The following is a 15,354-nucleotide window of genomic DNA, read 5'->3' as shown; positions in this document are numbered from 1 at the left end:
ATAGGAGCTACATGCAAGACCCTTCGTTAGCTCTCGTCAACCCAATCATATTACGAAGTATCTCCAAAACGAAAGTGGCAAGAAATCATGCGACCAATCACAGTGCTTCTGCCAGTGGGAAGATCACTTCAAAAAATTACTAAGCTCAGAGTCACCCGACAAAATCGATGACCAACTTACTTCTGCTGCGGTCAATGCTACACCTGCCCCTGATGGGACTGAATTCATGGCAGAAATAAACTAAAGCTGCAACTCGAAAGATGAAGGAATCAAATCGCAGGGGATATGTAGCTTGACATCAGAAACTCTAAAGAACGGGGATCCAGTCATGATCCTGTGGCTCCAAATGCTATTCAATATTGTGTAGCACTCTGAAACGATCCCATCAGACTGTAAGACGGGCTTGCTTTAGCCAGTTTACAAGAAGGAAGGAAGCAAAGCGGGATGTAGCAACTATCATGGCATAGCTCTGGCCTTGGTGCCCGGCAAACCCTTCACCAAGCTACTCTTCCAACGGGCATCAAGCTACCTTTATTCCCTTCGTCACCCCCAGCAGATTTGGGTTCGTGTAGAGGCGGTCGACTACAGAAATTTTCGATCTGCCTTCGATACTGTCGACTGGAAGTAACTGTGGCTAATACTTATATCTTTTGTTGTGCCCACAAAAACAACAATGTTTGCTGTGGACTGTGTCACAAATCTTACTCTCAGGGTACGTTGGTGTTCACACCTGATAGTCGAGAAGAATTAATAGCATTTGCAGATGACACTACTTTAAGTGCTGCAGCTCCGGATGAATCATCCCTTATTCTAAAGCTTCAAGCAATGACTGAGAAAATACTCTTTTGGTTTGACATAAATCAACTAACTTTAAATGTAAAAAAGTCCTACCTTCTTATTTTTTCTCGTAAAGGTGTGAGCTGCCCCACAATTACTGAGCTTCATACACCAAGAGGCTCCATAAGTCGTCCCCCGGATCGATATGTGCGAGTCCTGGGAGTTCTTTTGGATGAAAATTTATCATTTAAGTGGCATGTTCAAATAATAGGAGTGAAAATTTCCCGTTGACTTGGGATCATCCGAAAATTAAAGCGTTTATTTCCTTTCCCTATCCTCCGTCTCTTATACTTCTCTCTGATTTACCCTTATATATGTTACTGTTCGTCAGTGTGGATGTCCACATTTCCCTCGGTACTTGCTCCTATTCACAGTCTTCATGAGAAAGCGGCAAGAATTCTCCAGTCGGCTACACACACTCCTCTTGACCTCCTCAAAATTAAAGATATTTATATTTTATCTCTATCTTTGTTGGCATATCAATACTTCCAGGGAGATCTCCCATGTTGTTTTTCGGGACTGCTTAAACTAGTAGGGGAAGTAAATTTGTATATGGTTCGTAGCCGGGAGGATGTGTTGATTCCAGCTAGGCCCTCGGTTCGTTCGACTTCGGCCTGGCTGTGACTGTGGGGCGTGCTTGGAACTTGGTTCCCGCTGAGATCCGACAGTCACGAACACTTGGCTCCTTTAAGAGACAGATGAAAAGTTTCTTATTAAAGGCTTCTAATTAAATGTTTCTTATGGTTTATTTTTTTTTTTTTTGGGTTGTTGTGTTGTTGGTGTTGTATCCTCGATGACGCGAGAATTTTAATTTGTGTTTTATTGTCGGGTGATGTGAGGGTCGCTGTTTCGTGGGGACTGCCGGTGAGTTGATTTCTTTTCCTTATATACTTGTATTTAGATGTTGGTTAGTATGTTTATGACAAGTTTTATGATTCTTTATTTATTGTATGTCGTTTCCCAAGTAACGGGTCATTAAGCCCTTTGGGATATTGTTTTTGTTATTTTATGAAAATAAATAGAACTTGAACTTCAAAGAGCTCTACAATAACACCGAAAGTGTTTTTATTGTAAATGGCCAGCCCTCCTCACGTTTTCAAATTAGAAATAGTGTTCGGCAAGCTTGCGCCGCTGCAACCGAACTCTTCAACTGCCTCATACACCATGTTCTAAGCAAAACATCGCTGGCACAGCAATTTATCATTGTTTTAGCTGGAACAATTATGTCCGATATTGACATTGCTGACAATGAGGCACTAGTATGCGAAAGTCTCGGTTAGCTCAAAACTGCACTGGAAACACTAGCATCTGTCCTAAGTAAATTTGGTTTAAAAGTAGACTAGTCTAAGAACAAAATAATACCTTTGGACAAGGTAAGATCTAGCCCCCCCAACACCTATAAATGTATGTGGATAGAATGTAGAGATAGTCAAGCAGTTCACATACCTTGGTTAAATTGTCTGCTCAAATGGAAATATAGATGCCGAGATATCAAAAAGGGTGGACAAGACGGATGCCGTCTTTGGCCATCTTTTGAGAACAATATTTCACAAACCCCAGATCAGCCATCTCACGACAGCACGAATCTGCTCTACCTCGGTAGCTAGTAATGACTGTACCGCAAAATTGAGCGCGTTAGAGGGTTTAATAAGGTATAGAACTTGGAGATCCTCCCGTATTTGAATTGCCAACCCTGTCTAAGCAACTCAAGTCTCACTTGCTGCGTTGGCGCGGTCATCTACTTCGCCTGCCATCTCAAACACCCGCCGGTCTCATCTTTGACTTAAATTCAACTGCAACCGCCTGGAAACGCCCCAGAGCTAGACCACGTACAAGATGGACGGACGTCGACTGTGGTAGACTCACTACAAAGAATATCAGCCCCGATGAAGCTCCAACCCTCGGAAAGGACAGAACACTCTAGAGACGACTAACAGCACTGACACATGATTGTTCCTACGCTGGCGACGTTACGGAGCAAGAGCTTTAAGAAGAAGATTTATTCATAAGGTGTTGAAAATTTTATCCCTGTTTGACTTTCAATGGTAGTTCAAGCATCCTACTCTACATTATTCTGCCGATCATCCGTTCAAAACATGAGGAAATGGTATTCGTCTATTACCTCAAAATTGTGAAAATGAAACTTATTGAAACTACATTCTATTAAACTATTTCTTCTTTTTTTTTAACTATTTTACCCAGATTTATGAAAATATTTCCTAAATTTGGAAGAAGAAAAAGTCCTTATGTGGCTTAAAATTCTACTGAAATCAGAGAATTTGTGTTGTCAAAAACCTAGAGCAAAAGAAAAAGACCAAAAACTAAAAAAAAGGTACATTTTCTGTCAAATTTTAGATGCGTATAAACCTGTCTTCTAAGCTTCAGGAATAAGGGACATGTTTACTTTTTAATCATATAGTGGCTATAAATGAATTTTTTCATAAGTCCTGTGGTGGCGCAGTGGATTTGACCTTAACGTGGTAATACGGGACCCAGAGATCGAATCACGCTGCAGGAATGCACTGCAGGGCCGACGCAGGAACCATAGTAGTCAAGAAGCGTCGTTAATTCTTAAATAATAATTTTTTCATAGCTGTAAAAACACATATTGTCCTTTTCATCAAAACCCAAATCAAAATCTTGGATAGCTAGGAAACGCGGTATGCAGCCCATTTTGTCTGTACATTTTTTCCAAAAATAAATTACCTTGGCAGGATGAGGAGGGTCTCATCGCTTTTGCAGATGGCAGTACCCTTGGTACTACAATGCGAACGGAACCTGAGATGCTTCCCATACTAGTGACCTTTCTGAGACAGTCATTCGTTGGTTTGATGCTAATTACCTTGTCCTAAATGTTGCCAAGTCAAGTTTTTCTTTTTTCCCGTATTTCTCAGGCTTATCTTCAGTTATGTGATATTCAGTTCTCTCATTTTGTCAAGGAGTTCTTTCATTAGATTTAAGACTCGGTATTTTCAATTTCTCAGTATTCTTCTTGATGAAAACCTTTCATTGAAGCATCATATTGGAGTAATTAAAATGAAGATCTCAACGAGTCTTGGAATTTTGTGAAACCTAAAACGTACATTTCCTGGATCGATTTTAAAAATTCTGATCCATTGCTTAGTTCAGTCCCAGGTCTCTTATTGCCCTACTGCATGAATATAATTTTTTTTATTCTTCTTTGAAACCGCTGTCAAAGTTATATGATAAAGTCAGCAACCTTATACAGGAAATAGATTGTTCTACAACCAACCCAACTAAACCGTTACTTGTTTTACCGTCACTCTACATTCTTTTGTGTGTGTGTCTCACTTTTCTTCAACTCCATGAGGATGTTCCCGCAGCCCTATCTTTCCATCTCTCTGCACTGATTAGTCTACGCATTTTCATAATTCAAGAAATATTAATATTCTATTTACTCGATTGGTGAGGCCTGAATTCAATTCTCTAACCGCTTGTCATAACGTCTGGAATACCCTACCTGAGTCAGCTCAAGAATGTTACTCGTTTGGAACTTTCTAAAGAATCTCAAGAACTTTCTAAAGAATCTCAAGAAATTTTATAAATGTCTGGATGACTTGTCTTTATCAATAAAAAACAAAGAAAATACGATCAATAATTGTTTTTTAGGCCACGAAAATACTGCAAAAAACAAAGAGAATATTTCGGGGAGGACAAATGCCCCTTTTATCAGCCCGACCCAAAAAATCAAGAAAAATGCCGAAAAATACGGAAAGACAAAGAAGCCAAAACAACGCGAGAGAAAACCAAACTTTGTCTTTCCACATTTTTCTTGAAAAAAAAAGTTTTTGTTCGCGTTAAAAAAGAGAGGCGGTTGTCCTACCGAAATATTCGCTGTTTTTTGCAGCATTTTCGTTGGCCTGAAAAAAAACACTATTTTTGATCATTTTTTCTTTGTTTTTGTTTTATTATGGCAGGCCAAAGCGATTTAAAAAATATCTTCATCGCGTTTATTAATATTTGTATTAATTTTTTATTTGTTTGTTTCCTTCTTTTTACTATTAATGGGATGGACGACTTTGGACCGACATAGAAATTTTGCTTTGAGGGTCTTTGACTTGTGCGCAGCTTGTGATTTGGGAGATTTTTGAGGTGGCTGATAGTTTTTATTTTTTCGTTTTTTTTCTCTTGTGTTGTCTCTTTAAGGTGGGAATGCATTATGTTGAAATTTTATATATATTATATTACACTATATTTTATATATATACATATATATATATATATATATATATATATATATATATATATATATATATATATATGTATATATGTATATATATATATATATATATATATATATATATATATATATATATATATATATATATATATATATATATATAGATATATATACATATATATATATATATATATATATATATATATATATATATATATATATATATATATATATATATATATATATATATATATATATATATATATATATATATATATATATATATATATATATATATATATATATATATATATATAGATATATATACATATATATATATATATATATATATATATATATATATATATATATATATATATATATATATATATATATATATATATATATATATATATATAGGGGTATGATTTCTGTAATAAAATGTCTAAATAATTTATCCAAGAGGAATTTAATCAAACTTTTCTGGATTGTTAAGAATAATACAGCTCTTGAATATAATTTTAAAGTAATATGTGATACAATTTGCATTCTAACTAAAACGAAATTTATTTCAAAAAAGAAAAAGTTTGATAAGATTGGTAATAAGGATAACAGATTATATTTACCTATTAATTTTACTTGTAAGCAGATTGAAGACATTAATTTACCAGAAATTTTAAATCAGCGGCATGTGAAAAAGGCCCTTTCTAGTAATTTGAATTATAATGATAGTCCAGTTTTAACTTATAAATTTTCAAAAACTATTTGGGCAAATTATTTTTAATTATAATTTAATACTTAAAAGATTAGATAGTGATATAAATTGGAAACCGGTTTGTAATTGTAAGCAACTTGGCCCATTTGTAAATCCTACTTACAAACATGTTATAACAGGGGACTTGTCAATAATAAAGCAAGATGATCTTCAAATTATAATGAATAAAGGGGCTAATTTCCGTTTTTCTCATCATCTGAAACCATCGAGTGTTCTTGATGGCTTGGAAAATGATTTTGATTTGTTTATTGATAAGTGGTGTAAGAAAGAGAATAAAAATAAAGAGAGTTTTCAAAGTTGGAAGAATTTAATTATTAGTAGAATAAGAAATAAAATATATTCTAACTGAAAAAATAGTAACACTAAATCATTATTTTATAATGCGAAGATTAAAAAAGCAATTGCTAATCTACAGAATGAATTTGTAATTGTGCCAGTGGATAAAGCTAATAATAATTTTGCCATAATTTGTCAGAAGCTGTATTGTGATATCTTAAAAAGGGAGTTATGCACAACTAATGTTTACGAAAAGGTAAATTTAGAGGATGAGAATTTAATTGAAAAGGCTGAAGAAATACTTTTTAAAAATTTTAATATTAAAATAAATGACAATGATAAAAAGTTCCCTTTCCTATATTGGACTATAAAATTTCATAAGAATCTCCCTAAACCACGGTTTATTGCTGAAGCAGCTAAATGTCCAACCCACATTGCTGCTACTGACCTCTCTTTAATTTTAAAGGAAATTGTAAATAAACTTAAAACCTATTGTTCTGGTATTAAAAAATTTTCGAATTTTAATCCATATTGGAGTGTTAATAATTCACTGCAGGCGATAGATTCTTTAACAATGGTTTCAGCTAAAAGAATTGAGTCTTAATGTAGTGTTAGATAATTTAAAAACTGTTATCAAGAAATCTTTCCTCTAATCTAGTAAAAGGTTCTTAAAAATAGACACTTGTAATAAAAAAGCTATATGGACAAATTGCTTTAATACTACAGTTAACTTGAAATGTTACAGCTTGGATATGATTTTTGAATATTAGAATTTGTTTTATACAATACTTATATAAGATTTGGTGGTGATTTGTACAAGCAAATCGTGGGAATTCCCATGGGGGGAGGGAATGCCAGCCCATTTATAGCTGACTTGTTTTTAAGTCAACTAGAATATAAATATATGATGGATAAGAATAATCCAAATAATTTAAAACATGTTTTGTCAAATAATAAAAGATATTTAGATGATATTTTGGTCTTAAATTGTAAGGATTTCATTGATATTTCTAAAAATATATATCCATCAGAGCTTACTCTTGAACCTAGTCATGGCGCTGGTCATGAAGATCATTTCTTAGATTTAAATATAAAAATTTGTGATAATAATAAATTAAGTTTTAAAATGTATAATAAAACGGATGATTTTGATTTTGAAGTGATTAGTTTCCCATTCCCTGAAAGTAATATACACTCAAATATCACATATTCGGCGTTTTTCTCACAGTTACTTCGTATGCAAGGATTTGTAGTAATTATATTGATTTTAAAAATAGATGTAAAATCTTAAGCCAAAAATTGATATCAAGAGGTTTTTCTGCAAATAAATTAACTTGGCAATTTAAAAAATTTAGCTTTCATTATAACGAACTTTTAAATAAATATCAAAAGAATTATCTGGAAATACTTAAAGAAATTTTCAACTAATTTCGGAGGTTTGAGAAATGATGATGCAGCGCCATTTATTTTGAATTGTGTTTCTAATAGAGCGGATTTTTTTAAAAAATAGCCGCATGGTAAAGATGAATTCTATAATTGTTTAGTTCATTCAGGTTTTTTGCAATGTGTTAATATTTGTGATTTGGTAAAATTTATCATATTTAGTTTACCTATTGTTGCTAAAAAGAGGGATATATTAACAGGATAAGCTTATTTTGGTGTTACTTGGTTGTTTTACATTTGCTGGTTTTTTTTTTGGTTTTTTTCATAGGCATGTATTTTGGGGGTGATACCTGACACGGGGATGCCATGGATATTCTGTGGTAGCCACAACACTTGACTGGGTAGAGAATCTAATGTGGCGAAACCCTATAGGCAAGTGTATTCTCCTGATGAGCCCTTGTGTTGGGTTGTTGCCTCTGAATTATTTGTCTTTATTGTTTCTATTGTTTGGTAAATGACGACTTATACTTATTGACGACATGACTGCTTGTCCATGGATTATTCTTTATGGTTGATTGTGTATGGCTATGCTGTTTGACCTATGTGATTGTATGGATGAGTAGGGTTAAGGCCTCATTCAAGTGCTGGTCTATATTAATCACTAATTTAGGAAAACAGTCTTCCTTTTCTCCTTCTGTCTCTTTTTTTTGTGTTTGTGTGTTTGTGCTGTTGCATTGGTGATTTCTCTTTTCATATATATATATATATATATATATATATATATATATATATATATATATATATATATATATATATATATATATATATATATATATATATATATACATATATATATATTTCTCGTTTATTTTCTGGCCATAGAGCCTTACGAGGGAGACTATGCTGTAATGTTGATTATGTTTTCATAGATACCATGTCACCCATAGCCCCCGGACAAAGGATTAGCCTATAGGTTATGCAATCTACCCATTTTTTTTACGGACAAAATTTTTCATTCAGAAAAGGTAGGATATTTGGCCTTGGTTCGTACAGAAAGGATAAGAGTACTGAGGTCAAATTTTGGGGAATTTGTGTGGGTGTATATTGAACTAATTCAAAAGAGACTATGTGTATCCAAGTTATTAAAAATACTCATCTGTAATATCTTAGGAACGTGTAAGGGTATTAACTTGAAACTTTCAGGCCAAATGCTAATGTGACTACTACTCATGACTGCGAGTGCAACGGCTTGTAGCTGCGACTATTTGCATCTAGGTTATCAAAAAAGTATATGTGTCGTATCTTTGGAACGGATAGGGGTATTAACTTGAAACTTTCAGGGACATTGCTACTGCAATGACTGCAACCTCGACTGCTTGCAGATATTTCTAATCGTACCTACAACTGTGAATATGATTACTCGTGACGGTGAATACTTGATAATTATCACTAGCTTTTTGTAAAACTTGAATTTAAAAACAACTACTTCATATACAATAAGTACCAACTACAGTGAAGGTTATATCCATGTATAATATGAAAAAAAATTATCGATTAAACAACAAACGAACCAAAATAACTGCTATGTTACAACTAAAGCTGTTAAGTAGAATATGCGTTGTTCGTAAGTGATATAGCGGCTACTCATTCAATTACTTTAGCGTCCGGGTAAATATTTTTCAAGGTCTTCAACCAACTTAGTATAATTTTCAATTGCTACCGTAGATCAAGGCTAAAATTCAGGACTGTCTTATGTTTAAATAATTCAAAGTGATATTTCACGACTAACTTTGACCAACACAACCTTTAGCCAGTATTTATTGGCTTTAGACAGAAAGGGTTATTCATTTTTGATAACTCTTAACAATTATTTAAATAATATTTAATAACCTAATAATATTTTAAAAACAAACCAAATCTTGAGGATTTTTTTGACTTTATATCACTCAAAGCTAGAAGATCTTCAATTAACTTTAAACAAATTATGGATGTGAAAACAATGATACGGAAGCAATGACATCGAGTAGCAATATAAAAGTACAAACAATAAAAAATATAAAGAAACATTTACACACAAAAAAACGTTCAGAGGACAAAGAATTCTTGACGAGTATAAGAATGCATAAATCCTAGGGGCGTTCATTCCAAAGCAATCTTCAGCATCTTTGTTATGAAATAGGCCAAGGATAATTTAATCAAACTCAATCGAAGCAATTCAACAACTCGATCTCTCCTTCTTTGATCAAATAAGTCATAGTTTATCGTTTTGTTCAGACCTGTTTTCAAAATACCAATGTTAGAGGTTTTTACAAACTTCACATTATCAAACTTCATACACATTCAAGCCATAGCACACATTATAAACTAAATCCTGGGGAATTTTTGGAGGTTATATCACTCAAGATAAGAAGACCATCAATTAATTATAATCAAAATATCACATACAATCTGTGGATGAGAAGACCATGATACGGAAGATTGGTCTCGAGTAGCTATTTGAAAGAATAAACAAATAAAAATATACAAAATATTCGCTTACACAAAAAGTATATTGAAAGGACAGAGAGAGTCTTGAGGAATGTAATAATGCATAAATTTCTAGGAAATCTTCAGGATATATATATATATATATATATATATATATATATATATATATATATATATATATATATATATATATCATGAGTAATTTAACTAAACTGGGATGAGAACGATACCCCCTCTCTTTCTGCATAATCAAATCAGCTGTAGTTTACTGCATTGTTCAGTTATGTTATTAAACTGACAAATTTAGATGAGTTTAGGTTTTCGTTGCTTTGAAATTTCAGAACTGAACCTGATTCTTAAGGGGCACCATGGCACTCTTCAGATGAGCGTAGGCGATGCATCCAAAATATCAAGTGACATTCAAACTTCAAAAAATTGTCAAAAATAGACAAATTATATCACCACCGTTACAATTAAAGGTCATATCTGATATTTTCACTCTTCTGAATTAATTCACAAAATCGTCTCATAAGTGCTTCTCAAAGTGAGGATGTGCAATGCAGTGTATCACAATTCAGGGTAAACCCAATATAGCATAGTCTATATTGCAACGCAGATTTGGAGGCTCGAAGCGTGATTGAATTATTGCCTTACTAATCCATTATTTAAGATGAGCTTAGCAAATAATTGTTAGCAAATTTTTCGGAAGTTTTAAAACATGAGATACGACTTTTTGCCGTAACAGCGACACTATGCAAAATATAAATTTTTGTAAATTTCGTAAAATTTTGCGATTTGGGTAGGAGAGTAGCAAACGCTTTTAACTCGTAGATTTGACAACTAACATGTCATTTTTTTAAATTAAAGGAGTATTAAATTGCAATGTCAACTCACGAAAATGAATGGGAGGGGGGAGACAAAATACATTTTCCAAGATCTTCAAACATCCATCCACAAAGTCTACACTCCATCCAGTCGTCTCAGGGATTTTAAGACAAGATAACAAGGATAACTCGGAACACAACTGGAGCCAATCACTCATCACAATTTTGAGTTTCAATATACGACAAACATCCATCGACCAGGTCGGCACGCCATCCAGTCATTTCAAGAACTTTTGACACATTTTCCGGGTAGTCTAGAAGATAAGAGCCGAAGTTGTATAGACGTAAATGTGAAACACATTCCACAATCCATTCTCGGCCAATGAATAATATCCCTTTCTCGGTTAAATCTGAAAAGAAAAAAAAAATTTAGCAAACAGTCTGATGTAGATACGCATTGCAGGTTTCTAAATTTCAAATGCCCTTCCAGAGCCCAGGACGAAATATCCGTCCCTCAACTCAGTATATTTTATTTTAAATTGCCTTTCTTCGTGTATTTTAGCTAGTCTTTGTCGTATTTAGCTAACGTTTCTTTTCTTTTCCTTTATATTTGTATATATTTCTTTTTCTTTTTTCACCTTCTTCATATGTTATTTCGTTTTTAAATATCTAGAATGTCTATCCGGAATGCCCTTTCAGAGGACATGTTGTCCTCTCACAGAAGGAATAACCCTCCTTCTGTATATTTTAGCTAATTTTTTTAGTATCTAACCCCTTCTTTTCTTTCTTTTATATTTCATACATCTCTTTTTCTTTATTTTTACCTTCCTCACATGTTATTCTGTTTCTAAATATTTAGAATATCCATTTGGAATACTTGTTCAGAGTCCATGCTGAAATACCCCTCCTTCGACACAACAGTTTTTTAATTTCAAATCGCATTTCTTTCCGTATTTTAGCTAAGATTAAGAAAAAGAGCATAAAATTTGGACAGAAGAACAACTGAAAAAAAATATAGAGAAAGGGATATTAGGACCTTTTGGCGCGTAGTTAAGAAATCTATAAGAGAAATAGAGGTTTATTTTAGTATACCAGCAGTAGATTCTTGGCCTACATATTTAGAAGAGAGAAAAAGAAGTGATTAGGACCAAGGACGAACAAGTTTGAGTGCAGATCTGGTATCTGTAGCAAGTGATGATAGGCCAATGAAAGAATGTGATTACGATTTGGTTGCTCCCATCAAGGTAAGTGAAGTTTGGGAGACAATGAAAGGAATGAGAGGCGGTTCTGCTCCAGGTGTACATGAAATACCAACCGTACTTTGGAAGTGTGGTTGCTTCCGGTTATAGGAGGGACATTTTCTGGTATATTGAATAGTGCAGAATGGCCTTTGTCTTGGACTACGTCTATTCTAGTGCCGTTAAAGGGAGATATAATAGATCATGGGAATTATAGAGGTCTAAGCCTAAGTAGTGTGCTCAATAAGGTTATCGCTAAGATGATATTATGTTGTAGGATAAATAGTTGGATATACCAAAGCAGATTCGCATGCAGGGTTCAGAAAGGCTATAGTCCTATAAATAAGATTTTTATTTGATTAGAGATGATTAGGAAATAGAAGCTTAATGATAGTCGTTGTTAGCCCTAGGGCGCCCAATATTTAATCTTTCAAATGCAGGTTTCCGCACTAATTTTTGCGGACAAACTAGCACTAGTAGCAGAAAGTAAAGAACATATGCAGCAACTGCTAAATCTAGCATCTTCTTATTTTAGGAATAAGAAACTAGTATTAAACGTAAATAAGTCGTTAGTTATGGTTTTTAGAAAAAGTGGAGATCAGATAGATTCGCAGTGTCAGTTTACGTATGAAGGTAGGACATTAGACCGTATAGATGAATTTCAGTTCTTAGGTTGTATGCTTTCGTCAGATGGGAAGTGAAAGAAACATTTAAAGATGGTAGATAGTAAGGGAAATAGACAACTAGGAGTGTTAAGTAACAGTAGTATTAAGGAAAATAGGGATGTAGGATTGCTAAATTATATTTTTAATGCTAGGGTCAGATCGGCTTTGCATTATGGGGTGGAGCTTTGGGGGTTTGATAAGGGGGGAAAATTAGAAAGAATCCAGTTGAGGTATTTTAAGCGTATATTAGGCCTTGATAATAAGTTTAATTGGTTAGTGCTGAAAGGGGATATAGTAATAAAAGGGACCAGACATTTAATATTTGGTTAAATATTGGAAAAGGGTGTCATCGATAGAAGATAACAGGCTAGTTAAAACAGCACTTTTAATGATTTTTTGGGATAAGAGAAAGGATTAGTGGCCCAATCAGATGAAGAATATATTAGACCATGCTGGGCTAGGTAATTGTTGGAATGAGGGAAAGAGGATAGGAGGGATGGCAGGGACTGGATCTAGGTTAGTTGCTACTAGGTTAGATACTCAGGAAGTTCAGGATTGCCAAGCTGAGAAGGCCGCCTCGCCGTCCCTGGGGCTACATGCGCTGGTCAAGGAGAACTGTGACAAAGATACATATCTAAAAATGGGATTAAGTCCGGAAGATTTAATATGAGTAATGTCTGTCAGGGGGAATTTTATGCCTCTTGGAGAATGAAGGCATTATTTAGGGAGGGCTATATTGAGTGATGGTCCTATGATCTACAAACTTGAGAACAGAGTGCTATATCTAATAAGCTTCAAACTGCAGTTTATGCTGTAGCTACCAAAAAAATGTGTCTAATAGATACTGCTTGGAATAGGACGACTAAGCTCTCCAGACGTTCACATAAAATGCTAAACTTAAATCTATTTATGTTTTTAAACCACAACTACTACTGAAGTTTTTTTTTTTTTTTTCGGTTTCCAAAGATTACGCACTTCAAACTCCCAAACAAAATGCTAAGTTGATAAGTTTTAAACTCAAACTTCCAACCACAGCTACTTAAAGATTCATGTTTTGAAATAATGTTTCTATCCAAGACAACTTAAATAAACGTTCTTCCAACACTTAAATAAACCGATACGTTTAACAAACTTGTAACTACACAAGCTTCAAACAGATACTACTACCTAAAGCTTTCTAATTTACGACAATATTTTGACTTTAGTTGACTACAATCTTTTAACTTCCCAACAAAACACTAAGTCCAATAAGCATCAAACTGCTGTTCCAAACAAAGTGAACTTCAAACGTAAGCTGAAAAATTATTGACTACAAAATATTTGGATTTTGGACAAATCGCTCATTAAATTCCTAGCTAAAAAAGCCTGGCGAGCTCCAAACCTCAACCTGTGTAAACTTCAAACTGTATCTTCTTAAAACATGCTTATTTTAAACAATTTGACTGTAATCAACTATACATTCCGAAGCCCCCCATAAAACAGTCGTTCTGATCGACCCCTTTTGTAAACCAAAGAAATGTTTTTACCTCTAATCAATTCCACATATTTCTGAGACTCATCCATTTCCATTATAACAGCCTGTCGAGTCCCAAATGGTTTGAGTTCATTCAAATTTTCGACAGTAGTTCCTCCACATGAACAAATTATATCCTGTAAACACATATAATGAACAAAATGAAATCGAAAATAAATAAAAATTATGATATTAGGTTGAAGTGTATTTATAAGCTCAACGTAAAAAAAAAGAAAAGAATAAATGATGTTCCGTAATCAGATAAGCGAAACGTGAGCTAAAATATATATAACTATAATAATAAGTTTTGTTTAAGTGCATTGAGGGTTCCAAGTACAAAAAAAAAAAAAACTGCTGACATAAGCCAGATCTGCTCACATCAAACATGGACAAATAATGTTGTGTAAACAAATCGAAAGAGCGAAATAAAAGCAAAAGTAGAGACAAATTATGATTATAGGTATAAATATGATTATATTTTCATTTTAACTGTAAAATTATTTAGTGCACTGTGTGATCCAAGTATTCAAAAAAAGAAAAAAAAGCTTTCACTTAAGCCAGATCTACTTAGCTTGGACATGCAAAAATCAATTCCTGTAAATAATGCAAATTAGCAAAACAAAGTAACTGACGGCTCCATCTGATTTCAAATATTGTTGTTGTGACCAAGAGTTCTAGGACAGGAACCAGATCTATTTCTAGGAAAAGGAGCCATGGTTGTGAAAGTCCAAAAAAGATGATTCATATTTAAAGGTTATGACATCATTTTCCCAAACCATAAAATTTTAGCCACCAGTGGTCAAAGTCTTGAGCACTGAATCTATCGGACATCTAACTTGCACATTGCCTTCATTAGCACGAAGTTAAGAGTAAAGTTGAGAGGGGAACAAAGAGGAGTGGTTAGATGGTTCGGCTTAATCCTTTTCAAGATATGTTAGGCCCATGAAGTTTAATAAAATACTATTCTTTATGGAAAACTATAGTACTAGTTCTTCTTATATATTTAATGCTCTACATTTTTCCAAATACAATAGTCACTAATGTTGCAATTGCTCTGCAGGCCCTTTAGTTTCCCCTCCAAATTTTTCTAATTTTCTCAATTTTATCCTTGATCTTTCGAAACTTAATAGTTTCAAGAGCTTCTGACGAATTATA

At 33.6% G+C, this 15,354-nt stretch overlaps 1 protein-coding gene across 1 annotated transcript in view; it reads right to left on the bottom strand.

Moving 5' to 3' along the window:
• Positions 1-8,984: 8,984 nt before the first annotated feature.
• Positions 8,985-15,354, bottom strand: part of LOC136026277 (breast cancer type 1 susceptibility protein-like) — a 44,782-nt gene continuing 38,412 nt past the window's right edge. Inside the window, exons 8-9 of the mRNA XM_065702666.1 lie at positions 14,213-14,336; positions 8,985-11,193 (exon numbers count right to left, since the gene is read on the bottom strand). Coding sequence (XP_065558738.1) covers positions 10,994-11,193; positions 14,213-14,336 — 324 coding nt within the window. The 3' untranslated portion in view covers positions 8,985-10,993. The remainder of the gene's footprint in view (positions 11,194-14,212; positions 14,337-15,354) is intronic.

The sequence above is a fragment of the Artemia franciscana genome, chromosome 4 (genome assembly GCF_032884065.1).
Source record: "Artemia franciscana chromosome 4, ASM3288406v1, whole genome shotgun sequence".
Classification (NCBI taxonomy): domain Eukaryota; kingdom Metazoa; phylum Arthropoda; class Branchiopoda; order Anostraca; family Artemiidae; genus Artemia; species Artemia franciscana.
The sequence above is the reverse complement of the archived record's forward strand: the minus strand, read 5'-3'. Positions and strand labels throughout refer to the sequence as shown.